The 26,010-nt window shown below is 53.8% G+C and overlaps 9 protein-coding genes across 9 annotated transcripts; 5 read left to right on the forward strand and 4 right to left on the reverse strand.

Annotated features, from left to right (window-relative positions):
• Window positions 1-608: 608 nt before the first annotated feature.
• On the reverse strand, window positions 609-1,952 carry E0L32_008559 (uncharacterized protein; the record flags this gene model as incomplete). Its single annotated transcript, XM_031143427.1, has 3 exons — window positions 609-747; window positions 807-1,576; window positions 1,641-1,952. 3 exons carry the CDS (start codon window positions 1,950-1,952, stop codon window positions 609-611), a joined length of 1,221 nt encoding a protein of 406 aa, XP_030992220.1.
• A 2,797-nt stretch (window positions 1,953-4,749) lies between these two features.
• On the forward strand, window positions 4,750-6,192 carry E0L32_008560 (uncharacterized protein; the record flags this gene model as incomplete). The annotated part of the gene is made up of 3 exons (XM_031143428.1): window positions 4,750-4,794; window positions 4,885-5,361; window positions 5,431-6,192. 3 exons carry the CDS (start codon window positions 4,750-4,752, stop codon window positions 6,190-6,192), a joined length of 1,284 nt encoding a protein of 427 aa, XP_030992221.1.
• A 1,182-nt stretch (window positions 6,193-7,374) lies between these two features.
• E0L32_008561 (uncharacterized protein) lies at window positions 7,375-9,389 on the reverse strand (the record flags this gene model as incomplete). Its single annotated transcript, XM_031143429.1, has 5 exons — window positions 7,375-8,010; window positions 8,066-8,532; window positions 8,588-8,716; window positions 8,771-8,824; window positions 9,386-9,389. 5 exons carry the CDS (start codon window positions 9,387-9,389, stop codon window positions 7,375-7,377), a joined length of 1,290 nt encoding a protein of 429 aa, XP_030992222.1.
• Window positions 9,390-11,624: 2,235 nt separating this feature from the next.
• E0L32_008562 (uncharacterized protein) lies at window positions 11,625-14,251 on the forward strand (the record flags this gene model as incomplete). The annotated part of the gene is made up of 2 exons (XM_031143430.1): window positions 11,625-11,671; window positions 11,752-14,251. The coding sequence occupies 2 exons, from the start codon at window positions 11,625-11,627 to the stop codon at window positions 14,249-14,251; spliced, it is 2,547 nt and encodes an 848-aa protein (XP_030992223.1).
• A 514-nt stretch (window positions 14,252-14,765) lies between these two features.
• Window positions 14,766-16,007, reverse strand: E0L32_008563 (uncharacterized protein; the record flags this gene model as incomplete). Its single annotated transcript, XM_031143431.1, has 1 exon — window positions 14,766-16,007. The coding sequence occupies one exon, from the start codon at window positions 16,005-16,007 to the stop codon at window positions 14,766-14,768; it is 1,242 nt and encodes a 413-aa protein (XP_030992224.1).
• A 547-nt stretch (window positions 16,008-16,554) lies between these two features.
• E0L32_008564 (uncharacterized protein) lies at window positions 16,555-17,017 on the forward strand (the record flags this gene model as incomplete). Its single annotated transcript, XM_031143432.1, has 4 exons — window positions 16,555-16,557; window positions 16,616-16,635; window positions 16,708-16,890; window positions 16,963-17,017. 4 exons carry the CDS (start codon window positions 16,555-16,557, stop codon window positions 17,015-17,017), a joined length of 261 nt encoding a protein of 86 aa, XP_030992225.1.
• Window positions 17,018-21,165: 4,148 nt separating this feature from the next.
• Window positions 21,166-22,245, forward strand: E0L32_008565 (uncharacterized protein; the record flags this gene model as incomplete). Its single annotated transcript, XM_031143433.1, has 2 exons — window positions 21,166-21,264; window positions 21,439-22,245. 2 exons carry the CDS (start codon window positions 21,166-21,168, stop codon window positions 22,243-22,245), a joined length of 906 nt encoding a protein of 301 aa, XP_030992226.1.
• Window positions 22,246-23,007: 762 nt separating this feature from the next.
• On the reverse strand, window positions 23,008-24,516 carry E0L32_008566 (uncharacterized protein; the record flags this gene model as incomplete). Its single annotated transcript, XM_031143434.1, has 4 exons — window positions 23,008-24,074; window positions 24,146-24,236; window positions 24,296-24,419; window positions 24,500-24,516. The coding sequence occupies 4 exons, from the start codon at window positions 24,514-24,516 to the stop codon at window positions 23,008-23,010; spliced, it is 1,299 nt and encodes a 432-aa protein (XP_030992227.1).
• A 711-nt stretch (window positions 24,517-25,227) lies between these two features.
• Window positions 25,228-25,587, forward strand: E0L32_008567 (uncharacterized protein; the record flags this gene model as incomplete). The annotated part of the gene is made up of 1 exon (XM_031143435.1): window positions 25,228-25,587. The coding sequence occupies one exon, from the start codon at window positions 25,228-25,230 to the stop codon at window positions 25,585-25,587; it is 360 nt and encodes a 119-aa protein (XP_030992228.1).
• Between the last annotated feature and the right edge of the window lie 423 nt (window positions 25,588-26,010).

The following is a 26,010-nucleotide window of genomic DNA, read 5'->3' on the forward strand; positions in this document are numbered from 1 at the left end:
CAAGAGCAGAATCTCGGTCGGGGTCTGTCCGATGAACCTGGAAAAGCCCAGCCGGTAGCGTTGCCGGATTGGGGACGGTGACTGGAAATCGGAGCTGGGCCGGGAGTGGGGAATTCCTAAGAGAGATGGCCGGTCTCGGGATCTACTTGTAGTACCAAAAACCGCGAGGTATCATTGGTGCAAAACCAGGTTTGAGCAGGTACCTAATACTCAGCTGTCAGCTTGGTCCTTTCAGCGTCAACGGACCTTTATCGTGGGTGTCTGGTTCCGTCCTTGTTATTGTAGCTGTCAACCGTGATGTGTCAGGAGTGTGAGGCACATTTACGCTTCCCGCACCTTGGAGAACTTCTCGCAAGCACGAATATTAGTGATATTTCCTATTCGATTGATGTGCGATGTGCTAGACGACCAGACCTCCTCGTCCTCGTTTTGTGTTGACTGGTATTCCCAAGCCATGAACGCCAATTCTATGATACAGCACTCCCGAACTGAAGGTGGTGAAAGACGTATGTGATTCCCGTAAAATTGCAGCAGCAAATCTAGACAGCGACGCGAGACGGTGAATAAGACGCGGATATATCTTTTGACTTTCAAAAATTCGGCCACTCTCATGAGCCCTCCGTGGCGACCTCCTCCTTGATGTCGACCTTCTTGGCCGGAGGTGCCTCGGTCTGCCCATCTTCCTCGCGAGGGCGCTTGTTGGTCGAATCCGAGGCGGCCTCCTTGTCGTCGGAAGTAGGCTTGGCACTATAGGAGATCAAAGTCAGCATGAGTCTTTGGACCGTCTCGAAAAGCCTTGAACTTACTCGTCGCGCTGGCGGTCCTCACGCTCACGATTGCGGTCACGGTCACCACGGAATCCGCCACGGCCACGCCCCCGGCCTCGACCACCGCCGCGGCGGAAGCCGTTCTTCTGGTCGTGATCACGTCGCGATTTCCAGTCGTCGCGATCAATGTTCTTGCCACCCCTACCGCGCCCGCCGCGCTTACCAGATTCGCGTCCTTCGAAGAAGCGCTGCGGTCGGGTGCTGGGCTCAATCTTGCCCTCGCGGATCAGGGTGTTCTTCTCGTCAACGTACTCCCTCTTCGACATGATCTTCAGGTCGTTGCCCTTCCACTGCGGCTTAGGGTCTAGCTCGAGGAACTTCTTGGCAGTCTCTTCATCCTGGAACTCGACATAGACGGATCCCTTGAAGAGCTTGTCCTCAGCACGGCGGAGACGGACTGCATTCACAGAGCCGTACTGCGTGAAGAAGGCCTCGAGATCGAACTGGGTGGAAGGCTCCTCGTCACCGAATCCCTTGGCGTACACAGTGGCGGCATCGGCCTTGCCTCGGTGCTGGTTGGGCTCATAGGCGACCTTTCGGGTGATCTCCTCCTCGCCCTCGGGGCCAGAGATGTTGAGCGACTTGCTGTCCCGTAGGGCAGCGACGACAGCCTCGTATGGCTGGAAACGGCGCATGCGGCGGAACTCGCAGATCTTCTTGACCTTGACGGGCTTGTTCTCCGAGCCCCCGGTCTGGTCCCACATGAATTTGTCGGTGGGCAGGTTGCTGTCAGAGAAATAGAACTCGACCTTGGGAGCTGTTAGCTTTGAACTCTGTGCAATTAGTCTCCTGAATGCTAGAGTGAAGATTTACCTGAGCGCGGATCTTGGTAGGGTCATCAGTCTCGGGCAGGAGCGACGCATCGAACTTGCTGTTCGCAGGACGTTTTTGGTGGCGGGATCGGCCATTGGCCCGGTCATTGTCTTGATGTTGTTTATCAGCGGTGGCATCAGCCTCTTGGATCTTGCTGTCGTCCTCCTTGGGCTCCTCCTTGGGCTCCTCCTTGGGCTCCTCCTTGGTCTCCTCCAGCTTGGACTCGGTTGCGACAGTCTCCTCGGCGGCAGTAGGCGCAGGATCAGCGACCTGCTGGGTAGCCTCCGGCTTGGCGGGGGCGGCGTCGCTCATGGTGTATGTAATGTACCTGTATTTGGAAAGAAGGACGTTCTCTGGGATGGAAGAACCGAGAGTTCAAGTTCAAGTACAAGAGGAAAAGAAAACAAGAAATATCTCCAAGTGACTCAATCGGTGAAGAACTTGGAAGGTAGCAGTTGGCGCAAGAATCTTTCTGGTCGACTGGCGGGGTAGCAGAACTCGATGCCTGGTGTACTTTGACTATGGTGCGTTGCAAAGAACAATTGGTAGGAGAACAATTGGCGCGCCTAGGAAAGACGAACAATAGGCGTGGATTTGAGCGGACAATGGTCAGGTCAACTCTATGAAAATCGACCTTGACAACTTTTTGAAGATAAGATTTTGCAGCGACCACAAGACGCTGCTGCAAGGCAAGGCAGAAAAAAATCCCACTGGCGCCAATTAGTGTGGGTGATGGCGCACATTCGAGGTGGATTTCAGGGTGGTTGGGTGGGTGGTAGAGTCACACCGCCTGCCGAATCCAGCGGCTGTAGCGGTAGCGGTAGCCAAGTTTGTACCCCACCAATCCACGCTTTCTGGCGCAAAGCTCGCCCCGTCCCTGGCGAGATGCAGTACAAGTGCAGTGGGACTCTTGATCGTCCTTGTGAGGTCTGGCTGCGCGACCCACCCAAAAATAGCTCTTAGCACCATTAATTTCGCCTTCGGGCCGGGCTCCTCTCTTTTCTCTCTAGGCCACAATAAACCACCATTTTTGACCCTACGTATCTGGGCGTTTTTCATGGTCCCTCGAGCCGGAAAAGCCCTCTATCATGACGGCTTGGCCTTGCGCCTTTGGTCCTCAATCTTAAATCACTTTTGAGCTGAGTCTCGATTCTCCTTAAACAGCAGAAAAAACCGTCTCTATACTGTTACGCCCTATGCCGATTTCCTCACTCTAGTCTCAAGAGACCCTCACCTCACTTACTAGTCAGAAGCATGCTAAGCATTTACTATTCTAACTATATTATATTACCTCTAGCTAAAGATCTATTAATAGTATGAAGTACCTATATTAAAGAAGTATAAAGTCTCTAGCTTATATTAAGTCTAGATAAATTACTCTATTATCTAGATAGAATAGGAGGAAAATAGATTTCTAGAGATTCTTAGAGGAGTTAGCTAATTCTTTTCTAATTAATTATTTTTAATTAATTTTATTATTAGAGGAAGAAGAAATAATATATACTAAGATAATAAGTTAGAATTAACTTATAGTTATATTATTAGATAAGATATAAGAGATAGAAGCTACCTATAGGTTTAATAGATATAAAAAGAGTTAAAATCTTAGCTTAAGTGTCTTCTCTATTATATATTAATTAAATATTACTATTATTCTCTCTTTTTATAATCTCTTAAGCTAGAAAAGCTCTCTATTATAATAGCTTAATCTTATATCTTTAGTTCTTAATCTTAAATTACTTTTAAGTTAGTAGAAAAAACTATCTTTATATTATTATATCTTATATTAATTTTCTTACTTTAGTCTTAAGAGATTCTTATCTTATTTATTAGTTAGAAGTATATTAAATATTTACTATTCTAGCTATATTATATTACCTCTAGCTAAAGATCTATTAATAGTATAAAGTACCTATATTAGAGAAGTATAAAGTCTCTAACTTATATTAAGTCTAGATAAATTACTTTATTATCTAGATAGAATAAAAGAAAAATAGATTTCTAAAGATTCTTAGAGAAATTAGCTAGTTTTTTTTTAGTTAGCTATTTTTAATTAGTTTTATTATTAAAGAAAGAAGAGATAATATATATTAAGATAGTAAGTTAGAGTTAACTTATAGTTATATTCTAGATAGAATATAAGAGATAAATACTACCTATAAATCTAATAGATATAAAAAGAACTAAAATCTTAGCTTAAGTATCTTCTTTATTATATATTAATTAAATATTATTATTATTTCTCTTTTTATAATCTCTTAAACTAAAAAAGCTCTCTATTATAATAACTTAGCCTTATATATCTTTAGTTCTTAATCTTAAATTACTTTTAAGCTAAGTCTTAATTCTTCTTAAATAATAGAAAAAACTATCTCTATACTACTATACCCTATATTAATTTTCTTATTCTAATCTTAAGAGATTCTTATCTTACTTACTAATCAGAAGCATACTAAGTATTTACTATTCTAACTATATTATATTACCTCTAGCTAAAGATCTATTAATAATATAAAGTATCTATATTAAAGAAGTATAAAGTCTCTAGTTTATATTAAGTCTAGATAAATTACTCTACTATCTAGGTAGAATAGAAGGAAAATAGATTTCTAGAGATTCTTAAAGGAGTTGGCTGATTCTTTTCTGGTTGGCTGTTTTTAATCGGTTTTGCTATTAGAGGAAGGAGGGGTGATATATGCTGAGGTAGCAAGTCGGGGTCGACTTGTAGTTGTGTTGCCAGGCGGGATGTAAGGGGCAGGAGCCACCTATAGGCCTGATGGACATAAAAAGGGCTAAAATCTTAGCTTGAGTGTCTTCTCCACTACACATCAATCAAGCATCACTACCATTCTCTCTTTTCATCCTTCAGCGCCTCGAGAGCGCCAAAGGGTGCGTCCAGTGGTGCACGGCCCAACTCGCTCACTTTCTAGAATGGGCCAGCCTCACGTGAGTGCCCGTCAATTGGAGCCGAAATTTTTGGGACCAGCTCCGAAAAGTGTCGTGAGCTTAGGAGAGTGAGTGCCAGAACGGGAACTTCTTTCTTTTTGTCCGACGGCATTCGAGGCGCAATTGTGACATTGGGCCAATTCCAGCCCCCCCAGATTCCGCCATGAAGTTCCGGAGGACATTGAGGTTCCACGGATTGAAGCGGCCGGTAGGTCTTGCGCTCTTCCGCTGCCCCCTTTGTGGTTGGTGCTGCCTCAAATTCATGATGGGCTAACGGAGGGTGTGATCACCACAACAGCGCGTCCGCCAATCATGGAACAAATTCAACCTCTTCAACCTGTCCCGTGCTAGAGTGCCGCAGACTACGGGCAAGACCTTTTTCCAGCAGAAGTGGGCGGCCAAGTCCGTCACCCGTGGCTACCATGGCGAGCACATCAAGGAGAACCGCTGGAACCGCATGTTCAACCGTCGCCTCGAGTCCGTCGTCAACATGGACCCTCGCTACATGGCTGAGTACGACGGCGCGGAGCAGGCCGCCGGACGTGGCAGCGGCAGACACATCCCTCTCCCCCACGAGCGGGCAGAGGCAGGCTACCTGGAGAAGCAGATCGGTAGCAATGTCCAGTCAACCACCCAGACACCCTACATGCAGATGACCTTCGCGCCCATGGAGAGGAGATTGGATATTGCTGTCTTCAGAGCTCTGTTTGCTAGCAGTGCAAGGCAGGCGAGGCAATTCGTTGTCCATGGGGCTGTCAAGGTCAACGGAAAGAAGGTGGGTCTCACTGCCAGGTCACCTCCCCTGCCCATCGCACTTCAATTTCTAACAGCAGTATAACTGTAGATGATCTATCCCGGATACCTCCTCAACCCAGGAGACATGTTCCAAGTAGACCCCGACCGGGTTCTGTTCGGCACCGGCGCAAAGAAGGAAGGAACGGAGTCGACGGGTGCCGAAGCGGAGGAAGCGGAGGAGTCAGGCGAGGCCGAAGAAGCCGCGGAGGGTTCAGAAGAGGGCACAGAGGCGGCAGAGTCTGCAGACTCATCAGAGGTAGCGGTCTCGGACCTCACCGCGGAGGAGATCAAGGCGCTGCTCGGCCGTGCCAAAACCATCCTAAACGACTCCTCCGAGAAGCTCAACGTCAAGCGGAAGCGCGCGCTGCGGCAATTCGTCAAGGATGCCAAGGACGCACTCAACAAGGCGAATCGTGCCTCTGCCGCCAGCGAGGTACAACCCGCAAACGTCGTCAAGGACTTGACCGAGCTCCTATCCGCGCTCTCCGTGTCTCAGGACGCGGCAGAATCCAAGGAAGAGGTCGACGACAAAGGCCTCACCGCCGCCGAGCGCACACGCTTCGAGGAGCTGCTGGCGCTCGATGCCGAGAACCCCATCGACCCTTCTAAGCCCTATGCCACACCCTGGCGGCCGAGGCCCTACATGGCGCCTTTCGCCTTCATCCCGCGCTACCTCGAAGTCAACCAGAACATCTGCGCCGCCGTCTATCTGAGGCACCCCGTGGCCCGACCCGGCTCGGCCGAGGTCCCCACCCCTTACCCGAGCGAGGTCAACCAGCTCGCGCACAATTGGTACCTGAGGAGGCATTAGGAGGTGCCAACAAGCCAGATGATTGTTATAGAGCCATGCATGCGCCCCACCGACGCCGCGAGCTCCCGTGTGCATGCCAGTGGTTGTATAGAAAAGAAGGCAGGTGTAATAAGCCTTTGTGTATATGTCGTGTTACGAGGCAGAATCTTGCAGCAAAAAGATAGATGTACTCTAGTGTATCAATACTGTTCGCCCATGAGATTATCCACAAAGTCCGCGCTTGCGTCCGTAGACATGAGCTATGCTGACACCGGATCTAGCATTGTTCGTTACGGAAGCTTGCCTCGCTGGAAATTCCATATCCCCACTGCACATGTCAAATAAACGAGGCGAAGCGAAGGAGTTCGATGGAAACCCATCAGTTTTATACATTCAGACAACAACTAGGCTAAGAAAAAAAGATATAGGAAAACAAGCTCAAAAGAACGAGGATGAGACTAGAGGCATCTCAAAAAAGAACGACCACAGAAGAACCCGACGCGCCCTACAAGAGGAGGCGCCACCAGACCGTTTCCCGTCTCTCTATGCGAGAGCAAGGAAGACAGTTGTTTGTGGGGGGAAGAGAGCGTCCAAAGGACACCAGTCTAGAGTACAGGTATAAGGGTTGTTCGCATCATCCGAGCTCGCTCTGCAGAGTTCCGCATCAAAAGACAGACGTATGACTTTTCTTTCGAAGGGCATGAAGATGTCTGAGCGAAAATGTCCAGATCTTCTTGACCTCCTCGCTGATTTCTAAACCCGAGCCCGACTCCGACGAGGTATTGTGCTGGCGGTGATATCGTGAGAAGTATGCGGAAAATGCGTCAAAACCCTCAAAAAAAACCAACAATTACATCTCCCATAAGGTTTTCAAGAACCGCCGTCCAAAGTATTCATCAAGACCCCAGAACAGGCCTTCCCGAAAGCCTGTCCCGGGTAATTTTTTTTTTTCGCAAGCCGTTTAGTATTTCTTCCGACATGCTCCTCTTGGCGTAGTGTAAATAAGACTTTTGATGCTCGTGCCACGGGCGATCTTGGCTCTCTTTTTTTTGGATCGTGTATTAAGTGGTGTTGATTAAATTGGGAGAAGACGAAGCGGAAGAAATGTCGACAAAGAAGCAGCGGGCTGGTATTGTATGGGGCATCATGAGTACTAAGACAGAGGTCATGGAGAAATCAACGAGCATGTGCGAGGTGTGGGGTTTATCGGAGAGAGAAACCCTTCCTCTTGCCCTCCTTCTCCAACGGCCGTCCACTCTCGACTCTCGCCTTCTTCTCCTCGAGCTCCTGACGCTGGCGATCGAGCTGCTCCTTCATTTCCCTGTGGCGGGCATAGAGCTCCTCCTCGCTCTGCTTGAGCTTGGACTCCTTCTCGTTCACCTTCTGCTGGAAGACCATCTTCATCTCGGCCTCCATCTTGGCGAGCTTCTGCTCGTGCAGAGCGCGCTCCTCCTCTTGCTTGACAGCAGGGTTGACCTCCTTGAACACACTAGGATCTTGCGAGACACCCATCTGGATGAGCTTGTCGGTGCGGTAGTTCTCGTAGAGGTTGTTGTTGGTGTGCTCCTTGAGCTCCTCCATGTGGGTGCGGATAAGCATTTGGCGCAGCTTGACGAAGTCGCAATGCTCCTCATTGTCGACCTCAATGACACCCCATGGGTAGCGACGGCCACGGACCTTACGGCCATCGGCGTTGGTGATCTCGTTGGTGGCACCGACAACAGCGAAGGGAACCTTGGAGAGGATCTCGTTGTTCTCAGCAATCGTCTCCTCATCGTCGAGCTCATACCGGGGCCCCTCGAAGATCTGGACCTTGTGATACTTGATATCTGCCAGGATCTACTGGTTGTCAGTAACTGTCCTTGCTCTGCTGAAAATGGGCTTTGAGACTTACTCTCTGCTTGAAAGCAGTGATCTCCTCGTCGGTCAGAGTATCGGACTTGGCAATGACGGGGATGAGGTTGACCTTGGTGTGAAGACGTTTCATCACCTCGATGTCCAGAGGCTTCAGCGAATGGCCCGTTGGCTGAATGAAAAAGACGCAGGCATGGATCCGGTTGTCAACAATGTTCATACGATTGACCTTGTTCTCGGCGTCGAGGTAGGCATCAAAGCGCTGCTCGATGTTGTCAACAATCGGCCTCCACGACTCGTCGTTGTTCACGAAGTCGCCAAAGCCGGGCGTGTCGACAACGGTCAGGCGCAGACGAACACCAGCCTCCTCAATGTCAGCGCTGATGGACTGGATGGTGACAGTCTTGGGAATGATGTCGAGGCTAGGGCCCTTGCGCTCCTTGGGAGGGTAAAGAGAGGTGTTGAACAGAGTGTTGACCAGAGTCGACTTTCCGAGGCCAGATTCACCTGCTTCTTGTCAGCCTCCGCATTTGAGAGGAAGCGTTTCGATCTGCGAACTTACCAACGACCATAACATTGAAGTTGAAACCCTTGCGAACACTCTTACGATGCCATTGATTGGGAAGGTTGGCAAAGCCAACGTACCCAGTCAGCTTTCGTCGCACAATGTTCTTGTTGTCGACGACAGGAGCTATTCAGACAAGTCAGCCTGGCACGAGGTCTTTTGATGTGCTTGAAAACTTACCACTGGGCGCAGCAGCCACAGGGGCCGGGGACTCGGAGGGAGCACCGTTTGCAGCTGGAGTCAAAACCGTTAGCATGCAGATTCTACCCAAGGACTATCAATAGTATCTCGAGATGCAAATGCGGAACAGTATCTCGATAGTGGCGATTTTGCGATTCTTTTCCGTCCAGATGGAGGTCCTCTCAGGACAGGCATATTGCAGCAGAGACTTGACAGGTCGAGTTCCAGACCAGGAAGCACACTGCCAGATCGCGCCAGACGACTCGCATCATGTCCAAGCCAATATATTGCTGGGTATTGCTAAGCTCCTTGCCTATACAGAGCTATGGTCTGCAGGCATGACCGCAGGGGATATGCCAGGCGGCTCTCACACCGAGGTCTGTGTGGTAATGGCACCAGTTGCTGTAGGCACTGCCTGGTGAAGATGACCTAAGTGAGGTCCCGAGTTCAAGGCAATCTTCTCGATACTGAGGGTCGCTTCTAAGGGACAGGTAAACCCGTGGGTGGTCGCCAGTCAAGTTGAGGGTCTAGAGTTTTCGAGTTCGTTGTCCGGGACCTTGTTGTCGCGCACATGTGCATCCCGAGACAGGATCAAGGAGGAAGAAACGCGCTTACCCATTTCGATGACTATTTTAGATCAAGATCCGAGGTGATTGTACCGGCAGGAAGGTGCGATGCCTAGATGAAGCCTTCGAAGATTAGCTCCGGTGCTCAGGAGACTGCCCAGTGGACGGATTGTGGCACTTGAAGGAGGCAGGGAAATGCCAAATTCCGCGGCTGAACTATCATAAAGATAGAACAAGGTAAAGTTGGGTGAACAGTGACAGAGCACAGGTCCGGGCACGCAAGGAAATGGGTCAAGGTAGAGGAGGGAAGCAGGCCACGTACGAGCGAGGTAGACGATCGCAACCGAAAGGGACACCCAAAAAAAAGTCGCGTTCCGGAAAAAAGAGGTCGGCGAGAGGTTGGCAGTCGAGGCGGGCTCAGTGATGAGTACCTAATGCAACCCGTTTGGGAAAAGAGAAGGAGCGAGAGACTGAGAAGAGGTGTTGCGGGAAGGGAAGGGAAGGGAAGTGTGAGGTTTGGAAATTTGGCGATTAGGGGCGTCCAAGGTGGCAGGGAGGGAGGTTAGAGTGGCAGATTGGGAGTGGACGGGGAAATTTGGCTAGTGGTGGTGGCCTGTGCAGCACCTCTCTGTACTCTGCTTTTTTCACGCTGCTCCCTGCTTGGGCTGGCTGGCTGGGACGGCGATGGAGTGGTACGTGCGGGCAGGCAAGTGGTGGACTGGGATGGGCGGAAGGGGAGTAGGAGAAAGACAGAAGAAATAAAAGGGTCGGGTGTGTGTGGTGGTACCTGATCAGCCACGCGCTTCTGGTTGCATCTAATGTACTCCGTACCTAATTATCCTACAATCAGCAGTCAGTCCCCTTTTCTTTGTGCCTCTCTCCTGCCTCTCTTCCTCTGCAGCACGCAGCACGCACCATCTCAAAAAGAAAGGGGGTTCCATGCTCTGTGCTGCCCATCGTTTCCCACGAGACCCAGCAGTCCTAAAAGGGGGAAGATTAATGACGGGTCCGACCGGGGTCGCCCAGCCCACATCCCTCTCATTGGCTCACTGCTCCAGCTAAAGCATGGATAGCTCCAATCGTGTATGCACCAAGTGCGTCCCGCGACAACGACTTTCTCATCAAGGACCATTCGGTGCGTTCCATTGCATTACCAGAGATGGTCCGTGTGCCGTGATCGTTTTGGCCCAAGCACTATATCATACGGACCTATGCATCCAAGCCCTCCTCTACGGACGTGTGCCGCCTGTGCTGCGACAGATGTCTAGCCACAGCATGTTCTTGCTCTTATATTGTGACGACGACGACGATTCTTTGAAAAGTGAAGAGAGAGGGGCGGATTTTTGAGATGCAAGGGACCACAAAGTTAGTACCTGTCCGAAGCAGGTAGGCTGTCGTTGACCCTAATCAGTTAGACCCTGCCGAAAACGGTGCTTGTCATTTCGCCCGACTTTGGGCGTGGGGAAAGCCGAAAGAAAGGGCTGAAACGGCGACCTGCTAAAACAACGCTCTAAAACCCCAAAGGCCAGCTCCAGCTCCAGGTTCCTCCATCCTCGGCAGACACAATTGAACATCACCATCACCTTTCATCGCTTTCATCCTCAATCACAGCCTAGACGGGAGAAAAAGCAAGGCCAGCGGATCGATTATTTGAATTCCCGGATGATTGCAATTCGAAGTGCAGCTTCTGAAACAGCAAGGCTCGTTCCTTTCACAACTAAGGTACCCGGGGCACATCGGCGACTCTGCTTGCAAACAACGAGTTGCCAAGCAGGCTATATCAAGTCCATCGGTCAATAAATCTCGACTGTATAGAATCAGAAGGAGTCATTTGAGATTGAGGGTCGAGAGAATTGAAAATGAATCTGCGGCATTGCCGTTTTGCCTTTCCGCAGGCACGTGGCATCGAGACATTCGACTAACTACCTAGTATGATGCGTGGCACGATCTTCGTCTCGAAACGCCCTGTAAAATTTGATATGCGGTTGCAACAGGCCTCAGTTCCCGGGATAATGTACAGGCTGAAGGACTGCCTGCTCTTCAATGTTCTCCGGCAGCTACCCCAGCCCACCAGGCTCAGGCACTAACATCTACTTGTTGGTAGTGCAACTTTTACGGATTCACTGGGAAACACTGGTGGGTGGGGCTCTGTGATAAGGCGCGCATGCGCTTATCGCTTCATCATACTGACGATGTCATGGCATGCTCTAAAAACTTGGCTGGGAAATGGGCAAACAATTGGCATTTGAAGTGTATATCGATTCTTCAATCAAACGACAACAATAGCCATGTCTCTCAAAGAATCCACCGACGCGACGCGTACTGTTACCATCTAGTATGCTTTCTCACGGGCACTAAATCACCACCATGATATCATCAGCTCATTCGTCATAAGACACCAGCGACCGTACCCAGCCAGTCTCGTTCAATGGCGTTCGCTCTGCTTGGAGCCCGCTCTACCGTCGCAAGACGTTTCTACCAAACATCGGTAGCCGGCAGATGTCGTCTGCACCACACTTGCTTACGTCCTCGCGGACCGTCCCGACCCGCCGCACCACCTCGCCTCACTCATCCTGAGGCAAGTCGCAGAAGCTTCTTCTCCTGGCAGAAACCAAAAAAGACCAACCCGCGCTCGGCTATCCCGGCCGCCATCGTGGTTGGAACTCTGCTCATAACATCCCTCTACCCCCATGACGAGATCCAGCGGCTGAAGACCCAAGAGAAGCGAAGCAAACAGGAGCCGGAGCATGCCGGCAACTCCACGGCAGCTAGTGAGCAGAATGCCTGGTTTGACTTTTCGACACGCTTCGAGCAATTATCGAATTCGACGGACGTGGAATGGGGCAAGATCTCTGACAAGCTTGTAGAGACCATCTTCCCGGAATGGTCCAAATACGTCCCGGGCTACGTCCGGAAGCTGCAGCGAGAGATGTCCATGGCCCCGGGATCTTTGGCTGACGAGATATGGGACGAGGCGCATGATCCCCTTGTCAATCCCGAGGTGCAATATACAGCCAAGGTGCGCATTTCGGATGACTTGTGCGAGGAAGAGAAGGAGTTCCTGGTCAGAAGGAAGAGGATCGCCACCGTAGCGCTCGCCAGGTATCTTGGCCTCAAAGAGGAGGATGTGCATCCAGACGATGTCCCGACGATAGCCATGTGCGGATCTGGCGGTGGCCTCAGAGCGCTTGTGGCCGGCACGGGTTCCTGGACAGCCGCTTCCGAGGACGGCTTGTTTGATTGCGTCACTTACACATCGGGCGTCAGCGGCTCGTGCTGGCTCCAGTCGTTGTACTACTCCTCCATCACCGGCCAAGACGTCGGACGCCTGGCGGATCATCTGAAAGCGCGTCTTGGAGTCCACATTGCATACCCGCCCGTCGCTTTTCAGGCCCTGACATCGGCTCCGACCAACAAATACCTGCTCAGTGGAGTGGTCGAGAAACTCAAGGGCGACACAAGAGCCACGTTTGGCTTGGTAGATGTCTACGGTATTCTCCTGGCCGCGAGGCTGTTAGTGCCGAAGGGCGAGCTTGGTGTGAATGAGCGAGACTTCAAGCTCTCGAATCAGAGGCAATACGTCAAGTATGGGCAAAATCCCTTACCGATATACACCGCTGTGCGTCATGAGATCCCAGATGCTGCAGATGAGACAAACTCAGCTACGGGAGTCGTCACCGAAGAGGCAAAGGCAAAGGCAAAGCAGGAGGCGTGGTTCCAATGGTTCGAAATCACTCCTTATGAGTTCTTCTGCGAGGAGTTCTCAGCGGGCATCCCCACTTGGGCGCTGGGGAGAAAGTTCAAGGACGGGCAGGACGTCCCTCCCGAACGGGGATTTCATCTACCTGAACTTCGCATGCCTCTGATGTTGGGCATTTTCGGTAGCGCCTTCTGCGCCACGCTCAGCCACTACTACCGAGAAATCCGGCCACTCATCAAGAACCTGACGGGTTTCGGGGCCGTCGACGAGCTTGTCTATGGCCATAACGAGGACCTGAGCAAGGTTCACCCCATCGACCCGGCCATGCTTCCCAATCCTGTCTATGGCATGAAGGGCAAGCTGCCCAAGACGACTCCTTCGACGCTGTACGACAATGAGTACATCCAACTCATGGATGCCGGCATGTCCAACAACATCCCGCTGTATCCTTTCCTCCGTCCCGGACGCAACGTGGAGATCGTCATTGCCTTCGACGCTTCAGCCGACATCAAGACAGACAACTGGCTCTCCGTGGCAGACGGCTACGCACGCCAGCGCGGCATCAAGGGCTGGCCCGTGGGGATCGGCTGGCCGAAGCCCGGCGACTCTCCCAAGAAGCTCGCCAAGGAGCTCGACGAGTCCAGCGCCGGTTCCAGCGCCGAGGCCGAGGCCAAGCTGTCCGAAGCCAAAGCCGAACAGGAGGCGCTGCGCCGCGACGCGGGCCGCGCCACCGACGAGGACGCCGTCGAGAGGCGCAAGTACGAGCAGGGCGAGGAGGCCGCCGGCGAGCTGGGCTACTGCACCGTCTGGGTCGGCACGACGCAGGAGCGCTCGAGCGGCGAGACGCCGCCGCCGTCCAAGGCCGTCGACGACTCGTCCGACTGGCAGCTCATGGAGCCCGACGCCGGCATCACCGTCGTCTACCTGCCCTTCCTCGTCAACGACAAGGTGCCCGGCGTCGACCCGGCCGCGAGCGAGTACATGAGCACGTGGAACTTTGTCTACACGCCCGAGCAGGTCGACCAGGTCATGGCCCTGGCGCGCGCCAACTACGCCGAGGGCAGGGAGCGCATCCGCCGCACGGTCAGGGCCGTGTACGAGCGCAAGAAGAAGGTGCGGCTGGAGGAGGCGGCGCGGCGCAAGGAGTGGCGGTACCGGAAGCTCGTGAGGAAGGGTGTCGCGCACAAGCTCGGGGAGGGCGATCAGTTCAGTTGATTGCCGACCGGGATGGGAAAAGGGAGAAAGCCGTGTAGCAGCATATAGACATCGAGCAATAGAGGCACGATGATCGCAATGATAATCACCATCGGTTGGTAGGGTTGTAACAGGTAGGGATCTGGGGGAATGGTTGGATATAGACGGTAAAATAGCAGCAATCGACTTGCAATGTATTGATACTTGTTTTACAGGTTGAATTTTTCATTTGTTTAGAAAATTGTGGGCTATGGTACAATGCTTTTCGTCTGGGAGCCTATCGCCCCCTCTGGGCTTCCTGGACGCCATGCGTTTGTGGTGTTTGTTACAAATGTACAGGTCCCTCTCCATGGGAACGTATCTATTTCCACTCACTCCTTACCCATCCGCACATACAACAGACCACCGTGCCATGCAAAATACATACACGCGAGCCATTGCGCTGGCCGGCTCGCCTCTGACATCCTCTGGGGGGGCAAGGGGCATGTTTGTCCTCGTCCACCCCAGCTGGTCCAGACAACCTGACAGAGTTGCTTTACAGAATCTCTCCGATGTCAATGTAGACAGGCTCCCACGGCTTGGCACCCTCGGTGAGCACATCACTCGGGACCCGCACGTTCTCGCCGGGGCTGTAGAGGTACCAGGACTTGAGGGCGTTCATGGCAGCCTTGGCGCGGGCGGCGTCGAGGCTGGCGGCGGCGCCCTCGCCCAGCTTGTCGTTGCCGCTGTAGATGCCGACGACGAAGACGGGGGTGCGCGAGTGGCGGCCCGTCTCGGAGAGCAGGCGGGCGACGGGCTTCTCGAAGCCTTCGCGGGCGCACAGCATGGCCAGCTCGCGCGTGGGCAGGCGGAAGGTGAAGAGGCTCGCGAAGTTGAGCTGGCGGGACAGGACGTGGGCCTTGACGAAGGCCTTGACGGCGTCGCGGCCGCAGTGGGCGTAGATGGCGCCGACGACGGCGCGGACAAAGTCGGCGTGGACGTTGGCGGCGATGTCGCGCTTGGTCGCCGAGTCGAGAGGGGAGAGGGAGTACGAAGGCTGGTTCTCTGCATGCTCGGCATTGTTCTTGGGCTCGGTAATCATGTCGCCAAAGTCATCGTCCATGACGACGCGGCTGCCGATGCCGCGCCTCCACTTGAACTGGTACAGTGACTCGGGCCGCTCGTAGCCCCAATTCCTCAGGACCGGCCGCTCCTTCGTGATCGAGTACTGCAGCAGGCCGGGATCGACTTCGTCTCCGGGGGCGGCGGCGCTGTCGACGCCCCATTGGCGCGCAATTTGGTACAGCGCCTGTGGGCCGGCATAGGCCTTCAGTGCGGTGTAGTTGATGGTCAAGGGTAATCGGGGGTAGCGGCACATGAGCCATTCGGTGACATGGTAGTTGATGAGGTTGTTGCCGAGGAGGGCAAGGTTCGAGTTGTTGAACTGAGGACTCTGGTCGGCAGAGGTGTCGACCAGGGTCCGCGCCAGGGTCTGCAACGGGATCTTCTGAGACAAGGCCAAACGGGCATGCAGTGCTGCGAGTTTCGCGGAGCTCAGCGCCTTCTCGGGCAGGGGCGAAGGGTAGGCCGATTGTGTGATCGAGGAGTCGGGCAGCCCTGAGAGAGCATGGCTGTCGTGAGCGCCATCGTGGAGGGTGGGAGTGCTCGTTGCTGTGGTGGACTGATGCCTCCTTATCGAGGCCTGCAGGCGTTGTGATGCGAGGCAGACGCACGACGCAGGAGCCGATGGTGCGGAGAGCAATTGCCCTGACCACCGCTGGACCCGTATCCTTTTCATTAGGAAAAATATGGCCTCCTCTAGATCCGAGATTCCAAGAGACCGGTGAGGTCGGGAGAGATGTCAATCCAGGAGACCGGCGGGATAGTTGTCGCCTGGTCCGTGTCGGGCGTGTCTACGGCTGGTAGGAAAAAAGTTTCCTAATTGAAGCTGGATTGGTCGTGCGAGCTAGTCCCGACGTACGACCTCCAGTGCTGTGGTGCAGGGATCGCCCAACTCTCTCTAGTGCATTCTGCTGACATAATAGCGTATGAAAGCCAGAAGACCAGCCTGAAGCAAGTCGCCGTGGGGCCCAGAGTTGAACGCTGCTCCGCTAAACTGATGTGCTCTTGAAATTGAGCGCCATCAATTCGCTGGTAAAACCTTTGTCCGTGTTCCGGCCCCCGTCGCCTGCCGTCGACTTGCCGGGTTACTGGCTCTGGGAAGCATTGGATCCGTCAATTGATTGCGTGAAGCATTCACTCGCTCGACTGCGCGCACCTTTCATCGTCGTGTCAATCGGCCAATCTAGACCCCCAAGGCTCGTGGATTGATACTTGTCGCAAAAATGGTATGTGCCGACTCAGCTCAATTGATCGATCGCTCGAGAAATGCTAACACTTGAACAGGGTGGCGGTCCCAAGATTCCGTAAGTTCTTCACTAGACAGCTCCGAACAGACGATCGATGCACGACGACATTCAATTCTAACCCGCGGGTAGCTATCCCAAGCACGTCTGGTCGCCGGCGGGTGGCTGGTACACTCAGCCCTCCAACTGGAAGGCCAACACGGCCGTCTTTGGCCTGGCCATCGTCGCCATCACCGGCGCAGTGTGGAAGCTGAGCGCGGACCGGGAGTACCGACACAAGATGCCAGAGCCCGGCAGGTTCTTCCCTAGCAGATAGTGCGTTCCCTCATCCGCAAGCACAGGCAACTTTGCTTTGGCCATGATTACACCTGCTGACCCCCCACGTAGCTGGAGCAAACAGATCATAGAACACGAGAAGAAGCAAAAGGAGCAATCACAATAGACGCCATGTGGGCGAGGACGCATACATCGCGTTTGTGTACATAACTTGGGCGTTGGGCATATCGAAATACACACTTGTTCGACTACTTGATGTTTCACCAGCTGAAATTCATGCGCTGCAACATGTCCTGCAGGCTTCGACTAGGTCTTATCGCTGCCCAAAGGCCTTTTGTTGAGGATGACAGGTTGGGTTTACCTGCTTTGACAAGGGTTCAGAACAATTTGACGTGCGTTTGGTGGCGCTCGATTGTTCATATTGTGGTTGCTGCGCTTTGTTCTGCCATCTAAACAAAGCAGACAAGGTCTCGTATGCACACCAGCCTTTGTCACCGCCGAGATATAAGATCGAGGCGGCTCGGCCACTTTTTTCAGTGTGAGATGGGTTACACCATTGAACAAACCTATCATAGCATCCAGGTGTGTCTATCTCTGCCGATCCAGAATCTTGCACAATGGAGCATGTCATGTCCGCTACAGTTGAAGGCCAGTCGTGCTTCGTACCACTGCCCAAGTTCACCTTTCTTTATCTGCAGAAGAAGGACATAGAATGCCCCGTATGTCGGACGCGGATCTTGTCACTGAACGCAGAAAAGGATGGCGACGACTGGGAACCAATTGTGATCTGGCCGTGTGGTCATGTGGCAGGCAAGCATTGTGCAGAACAAGCAGCCCAAGCCGGGTTTGCAGGCTGCCCCCTCTGCAAAAGCAAGTGGACGTATTCGCAATGCAAGCACGAGTGCCCGCCAAGACTTCTTGACCAGGTCAGCATCCACAGCGTTCCAGACACGCTCCCAGTGGGCGGGTTTATCCCCGATGCCTGCTTCGACTGCAGGCATGACGAGGGCGAGGCACTCTTGCGGCCCTTGTTCCAAGATACCCTAGCAAGAATCGGTGAGGTGCTAGCCCGACTCTCGAAACAAAGAACACGGCAGGACGAGGTTGCTCTGTTGGGCATAATCAAGAACTTCGATTCGCTGAGGCAAGCCTTCTTCCCGCCCCATGTTCTTCATCAGTGGTAAATTTAACCGACTCCAGAGCTCATTGCTTGTTCTAGCTTGTGCACTAAGTCGAGGGTCGAGGGTCTCACGGAAGAAGCTAGGTCATGCATAAGATGCAGGCATGTAAGAGCTGGCAAGGGGAAACCGGTAAAATCAGTATGGGGAATCTGGTCCAGTCATCGTGAGTTGCTGTCCCGTCTTTTTGGCCAACGACGTCGGCTCTCTGGAGAAGAAAAGAAGCAAACGACGAAGATCTGCATTGTTAAATACCTCAAAGTACATTTTCCTTCCACCGTCTGACAGTGTTCACCCTTTGACGATGATCTCATCCTGCTGGCTGAAAAAAACTTCTCGATAGAATTGTTGACTCGTCATTTTCAATCTGCTGGTGGCGTTCTGACTGTCTGACCGGCGCGACATGGTCACTTCCCGTGTTTCCTCCAGATCTCACCGGTCCGTCTCCAAATAGTCTCCATGCATTAGCGCGCATAGGCTTTCATTGCCGGGGGCTGTGAGGGTTGCGATGGCTGCGCTGGCTGCGATGGCAGCAATCTCCCACCCGTTCGGGTAGGATGACTGCATCGTGAGGGCGAGAGAGAGCTGCTCCAAGGGTCAGCAAAGCACCAACCAGCTGCCCAAACCCTGCTTAAACCCTGCCATCTCAGAGCAAATAAGATGTGTACGATTTCTGCGGCGTGGCTTGGCACGATCCAATCTCATCCATAAACCCTGTTCACACCAGTTCACATGCAGTAGATCGCCAGATTATCACGGGGGCGGGGGTGTTTATCAGCTCAGAGGCGGTCCCTTCCCTGCCAGCCTGCCACCTTGATCAAAGAGTTGGAAAGGGCGCAAGGGTGAAAGGCTCCTGTGAACCCTGGGACTTTCCGCCTCTGCATGCATGGGAGCAGCTCGCCCTTGCTCGACCACAAGTACCAGAAGGGGAAGGAGTACGTACGCTCGATAGGAGTGTCAGCCCCGGGGAGGAGGACTTTCACTGTCGACTGCCCAGGTAGCGCAGCTTTAGTCAATGGACACACCTGGGCTGGCTGGCGGATGAGCATGCCCAAATAGAGCCTTGTCTAGCCGTCGGGGGCTTGTCCAGTCTTCTCTTAGGCGCTGCAGGTGAAACATGCTTCCTTGCAGGACGAGAAGAGCAGCAGGCTGCTCCCACAGCCGGGTGCATCATTTCTCTGTTCAGGCCGGTCAGCAACCTACCAGCACAAGGTCCACTCTCCGAGCCGAATCACGATGGTCAAAACACCCTGCTTTTGCCTCTATCCTCTCTCGCTGAGGGTGGGCGGTGGTGAATCACCGTCTCAGCCGGAACCCAGGATCAGAGGCCTCACCGTTCCCGTCAAGGTGAGGCAAGGTGACGGTCGACGGCACAGCACATTACGTCGGATGCTTCCTCTGCTAATAAGGTGCACATCTACTTGTAGGGAGCTAATAAGCGACTCGGCAAAGCTTGGGATCTTCGCCCAGTGCCGGGGCCCAGCGGGCAGCGGTCCGATGCCCTGGGAGTGGCCATCCATGGAGCCTTTTGGGCCTCTAAAACCCACTTGGTGGGCCAGAATGCGGGTGCCGTCCCTAGCGTGTACTTGTACGTCGTCGTATCTCGCTCCAGGGCTGTCACCCTCCAGGTGCTGGATCCAACCTTGCCATCTACTTGTAGCCAAACCAGCCAAGATTCCTCACCAATTACATAAAGTGGCTTACACGACTGACGACCCTTCCACAAAGAGCCCTGCATCGCGACCAAGGATGGAGGGTGTCGTGGTCCACCGCCTCCCCACGCAGATAGCGCGCACATCTTGGAGGGTTCACCTGCAAGACCTGTCAGCTCTGCCTCCCTAAGACGATTTCCTGACGACATGCCGCTGTTAGAGGGGGGACGTTTCCCTCCGGCCGGTGGGGGAGGTGCCGAGGTTTCCAGTCTCTTGCAGTGATGAGTATTCACGTAGTGACCCTGACGAGGCGCCAACCTGACACATCACTTCAGCTCGACAAGGCCTTGTCCGCTTCCGTCGAACACTCACCACTTCTGAGGAGCCAGTTCAGCTCCTCAACGACGAAGATATTTATTTTTGTTCAGCGGCATGGGTCCAGCAGCCGCCATCATCTGCCTCCTCCCTCCTCCGTCCAATCGTCGTACTGGCTGTCCAAGCCTGCCGGCGCCGCCCGCAGCATCAGGGCAAGTCGGTGAGCCGTGGTCAAGGAGGGTTTTCTTGGCTGGGTTGCTTTTGCACGTCACTCATTAAAGCCACCACAACACCGGCTCACATCCCTGCCAGTGAGGGAAAAAGCAATGGGAAGCAACCCCCAAAATTTTGGATCACGGATGTCTCGAGGACAGGACACATCCCACTTCGACGACATTCCCGAGCCATGGCTGTCCGGAAATCGAAGTTTCGTCCGTCGGGCAAGCCTCCATCTCCCACACCTCCTCGACACTGGCCAACGAGCTCAGAGTGCTCATTGCGCTAGTCCCGGGCAGGAGAAGTCATGGATGCAGCCGCCAGATCTCCCTTGCTCGCGCTGCGAACGAGAGACCAAGGCCCTGCCTTCCCGCAAGCTCTGTTGCCGTGACGAACGAGACTCTTCTTCCTCGGCTTTTTGTTGGTACATCCCGATAGGCGATCAAGTAGATCGACACCATGACCGCAGACTAGTTGCTTTTCCCAACGCTTCCATGACACGGGCGGACGAGCATGTTCCCCTTCACCGGTTTGAAATTGGTAGGTGCTTAACCTGCATCTTAGGATCTGTGGCGTATGTGCTGAGAGCCATTGTATGTTCGTCACAAATGCGGAGAGTCCTTGCTCATCGAAGCGCCCCCTCCCGGGAGTATCGACGTCGTAGCCGGATCGCATCCACGAATCTGTTCAGTCGTTCATTCGCAGATCTGACATGACCCTGGTCAGGTCGCCAGCTATTGTGCTTGGGAGGTTGTTAGACCTCTGACAATGCTTGTAGAAGGCCATCGGCTCGCAATTATGTACATGGAGAAGCCTCTTCCCTAGCACCCAGCCTTTTCGTTCCCTCATTCCCGCTGCAACCGGGAGAGACAGAACTATATAGCCTCCCGAAATAACAGGACTCTTTGTCCACCCTCTCGAAACCCCCATTCTTCGTATCTTCATGCTTGGACATGTCCAAGCGTCCGACCAAGACAGCGACAGAACTCAACATGCGGGCAAATGATGACGCTGGTCAGACCTGCCCTGTGGTTGCGGATACCCCAGAACAGGTAACTGTGCCCTGAATTTTTGGCGTGAACAGTCTACCCGTTTACTTCGACTAACATGGTTGTGTCGACACTTAGAGACGGGCCCGGGTCAGGGAAAACCAGAGACGTTCGCGTTCCAGGAGGAAGCTTTACGTGCAGGAACTTGAACAACGCATAAGATCCTACGAATGTCAGGGTGTCAATGCATCGGTCGAGTTACAGTCTGCGGCTCGAAAAGTCAGCGAGGAGAACAAGTGCCTTCGAAAGTTGATGAAGCAGAACGGCATCAGCGACACCAAAGTCGAGCAGTATCTCAAAGACGAGATCCCCTCGACCGACGATCAGCACTCGTCGACCCACCCCGTTGGAGCCGGGTCGCCCAGATCGGCTGTTGAGACGGCAGAGTTGCTGATGCGAGCTCGGCCGGTCGTGCGAAAGACCTCACACGAGGCGGATGCGCTCGACGAAGGTGCCCAGAACCTCAAACAAGAGGGGGATTCGACCGTCAATACCACCTCACTGAGCCACGCCCGCGCCATCCTGTCTCCTCCAGTCGACCCCAAGCTCTCCAGCCCGTGGGACAAGCACACACCCGACGGGGCTGCGTCGCCGCGCTCAACACAATACTCGGACGAGCTCGAGGACAGCCACTTCCACCGCTGGGACCACCATCCTCCTCCGCTCCCGCCCTACGCATCGTCCTCTGCTTACCTGCATCACGGTTCCGAGTACGGACACCACGGCCAGCAGTTCTCACATGGCCATGGCGTGAACCCGCCGACGACTCCGCACACGCACTACCCTGCCTACACCGGTCCGCCCCACGGTTACGGCTACGAGCAGTCGATGGCCTCGTCTGCCTCCTATGACGCATCACGAACATACCCACGAATCTCTCACCGTCAGACCCCGGCGCTTGACTGGCCTTCCGCCGGCGGCTATGCAAACATCCACTCCACGAGCGGGGAGTACCACCCGACGTACCCTGACGTGCCCTTCTGAGGGCTCTGACGAGCCACGTAGACTTGGATGGAAGGACAGTTTGCCCACGTTGCCCTTTTGGAAAGAGTAGTTGTTGGTCAAGAAGATTCGGCACAGAATGAATTTATCCAGCCCGTTGCCTGTTTTTTTGCTCTCGAAATTTTGGAGGACCGAGGTATGAGGATGGATGGATTGTTCTAGGTGATGAACAACTGTTTTACGGCTGCTTTACTTTTTTCCTACTGTCTAGGAAGGTAGGGAGGCAAGGCGTTATGTAGCAACCCATTCCTGCTGGTCAGAGATGGGGTCGTGGTTTTTTTTTTATTGGTCTATGGTGTTTTGTTGGCACCGATTCCTAAGAACGCTGTTGATACGAAAGTATCGAGCGTTTGTGTCTGATTACAAAAGGGTAATCTCAATATGACACAGTGTGTTTGTTTGCATCTCTGCTCCTGCTACGTGTTCACGAATCGTACGAAGAAAAGGGAGAACAAGTCATTTTGAAAGTAACTCCAGAAAGTCAAGGATGCTCTACCAAATACCAAACGCCATTTTCATGTCTCCTAATGAGGCCTTGTCTCACGAATCCCAACAAGCAGCTCTGTCAAGCAAAGCTCACACCTGAAGCTTTCCTTTGGTCTGATCTCTCCGCAGAGATTGTGTGTCCCGTCTTCCTCCTGATAATCGATAGCCATCACAGAGCAGAGCCCAACCGCAGCCAGGAGCTGAATGCAACAGGCTTCTTTTTTTTTTTTCGAGACCACACGAGCAGTACAACAGTTGTTACAAGAAATAGTCGGCGACCGGCTTCTTGGCCGGCATGCCCCTGGAGTCCTGGGGCGCCGCCTGGAAGACGCGGTAGCGCCGCGCGGGCCCGCTCTTGAGCCCGACGTCCGTCTCCATCATGACCCCCCTCGGACCCGCGCCGCCGCCAGGACCCATGCCGCCGTCGCTGCGCCCGACGTCACCGTTGCTCCGCGAGAAGGCGCCGAGGCCCGACTCGTCCTCGGACAGCTCGAGGAGGGCGGCCACGTTGCCGCAGCGATAGCAGTAGTTGGGGGCGGACCAGACGGTGACGATGGTGGCATCGAACATCTCCTTAAAACCTTCCATGACCAGCTGGTGGGCGCGGGCGACGAGCGACAGGTCGTTGCGGTGGTTGAAGACCTTGACGATGTCGGCGCCGAACAGGAAGCCGGCGCCGCGCGGGGACAGGCCCCAGCCGTCGATCTCGTCCGGGTCGGACCACAGCAGGTCGCACATGGCACCCTCGTGGGGCACCTCCTGCTTGCGGTCCAGGAGGCGGATCTTATCCACGGTGTCGATGAGGGGGCTGAGGCCGCCGTGCACGCACAGCACCGCGCCGGCGGGGTTGCCGATGGAACCGCCGCTCGAGCCCGAGGCGCCGGAGCCGGGAGGGCCCGTCTTGCCGACGCCGGTAGGGTCTGCCCCGTTCCCGACTGCGCTGTTGGGGCTCGTCAGCTGGGCGCCAGGGCTGCGGCCTCGCTGGCGCGGGAAGCGACTTATGATATCTCTGTCCGAGTTAAGGACTTCAATCTCCAGGTCGGCGTCCGGCGGGGGCGTAACCCCTTCGGCTGGGCTGAGGGTGTTGGACGCGCCGAGGACGATGGCGCCGAGGGCTAGGTAGTCGAAAACGTCGCAACAATATCTCCAGACGTTTGCGCTGCCATACTTTCGGAGGCACTCGTCGTAAAATCCATAGACTGTGGTAATCTGTCGAGACTCGTGGTTCCCGCGTATGAGGGTCATGCGGTCGGGGTATCGAACTTTGAGGCAAAGCAAAAGAAGGAATGATTCGAGAGAATAGAAGCCACGGTCGACGAAATCGCCTATGATTCCATGTCAATCTTTGTCACGGCTAGAAAGGGAACCAGTAGGGACCGCGGGCGCCGCATCATACCCATGAATAGGTAGTTGGTATCGGGAACATCTCCGCCGACTCGGAAGAGTTCCATGAGGTCATGGAACTGGCCGTGAATGTCACCGCATATCTGGCCAGGATTTCAGCGCACGATCCATGTTCCCATAGTATTGCCAGGTTGAAACATACCGTGACTGGCGCCGTAACTGTCACCACATTTCCCTCCTCTATCAGAAGCTCGCGCGCCTTGTGGCACAGCTCGCGAACCTGGGCCTCCGGGATCGGTCGACAAGCGCGCAGCTGGGCAATCGCCCTGAACAGAATGACAGTCAGTATGCGGTTCAGCCAGATAACAAGGGCGCATAGGGATTCGCGAGAGAAGAGGCAACGCACTGATCAAGATCGCTCATCGTCGCAACGGATGCGGGCGCGAGAGGCGCCGGTGAATCAGCGTCTCGTGCTCACAGGTGGCTGGGTCACGATGGAGGAGGTGAAATATTAGAACATATCCGGAGGTGTATGCCGACCCGGGAGGTTGTCAGGTTGTATGTACGGCTTTCCGATATAGTCTCACGAAATGCCTTAGCCGCACGGGTAGAAGCCGAGAGGAGAGGGCGGCTTTGCGGGTCGAGAATAGAGTCGCGATGTCGTCGGTCATCCAGAAAATTGCGACCAAGTGCTATTACTCGACAACCAAGCCGGTACGCAGGTACTTAGGTACCCACATTTTTACAGTCTAAAGGGACCCAGGATTTTCGACCATGAGCTAATGCGAAAGCGGCTAGCGCTCGATGTCATATCCCGCGAATGCGATTGCTGAGGATACACTAGCCTGTCATTGGCCCAAATCTCCAGATCAAGAGTTCCTCTGTAGCCGAAAAATCATACCACTCCAAAGGAGCATCTCTATCTACACGACAGGGCTCAGCACGACATCTTGTACAGGTCAATTGGGATTTGCACAGGCTGTCGTCGCACAATCGAGACATGGTTCCTTGTAGGCCCCGCCGTTCTCCGTACAACTGAAGGACTTCGCTTTCTAATAGCACGCAGAAGAGCTCCGTCCGTCCACAAGACTCGAGACTTCAGACTCAGAGCCCGCTCGCGGCCGCGCCGACAACATGCCACCACCACACCTGCACCCCAAGTCGCGCATGACTTCATCACTGTTCATGACCACCATCATAGTGAGCTTCTTCGTGGTCGGACTACCCCATGTTCTACCCTGCCCGGCTCCCCGGGTGACCTTCGCCGACGGCGAGATGATCGATGAGAACGGCAGGAGGAGACGGAGGAGGAAACCTCAAAACGCCGAGGTCGACAAGGACGGCATGGTCCAATTCGAGTCAATGAGTACCGATGCCCCCTCTCCGCAACGGGGTACGGCCAGGGAGTGCCCCGTACCGAAGCCCCGAGGCGTGCTTGGAGAGCTGCTGGGTTTCGGAAAGGATGAGCACACCCAGACGGACGTTCGCCGGTAGAACACGGGGTTCAAGGAGAGCGGAGGGGAAGAGTCACAATACCCGAGAAGGCAATCTCACAGCCATGCACTATACTGTACTGTATTGTACCATAATCTGCCAAGAGGCGAGATCCAGATCCTGTCGACACAATAGAAGACAGGCCATCACGACGAATCATATCCGTCCGAAATACCCATACAAGCACGTCTCACGAGATTGCAATTTTGTGTGATTCTTCATGGTTCTCCACATTGACGCAGGAGGCACGGATGCCGTCTTGGGCCGCTCATCTTTGTTGCGTGGCTTGCCGAGCTGGCTGCAGCATTCCAAATCCCAGGTGTGTTCTCGAAAGAGCCCAGCCGTTGTCGATCCTAGGAAAGAGAGAGGAAGACGAAAATAGCGTCGATTGTGATGTCACCCAGGGAATGCACAAGAAACTGA

The sequence above is a fragment of the Thyridium curvatum genome (genome assembly GCF_004353045.1).
Source record: "Thyridium curvatum strain D216 chromosome Unknown NODE_57_length_291365_cov_88.079165, whole genome shotgun sequence".
NCBI lineage: Eukaryota > Fungi > Ascomycota > Sordariomycetes > Thyridiales > Thyridiaceae > Thyridium > Thyridium curvatum.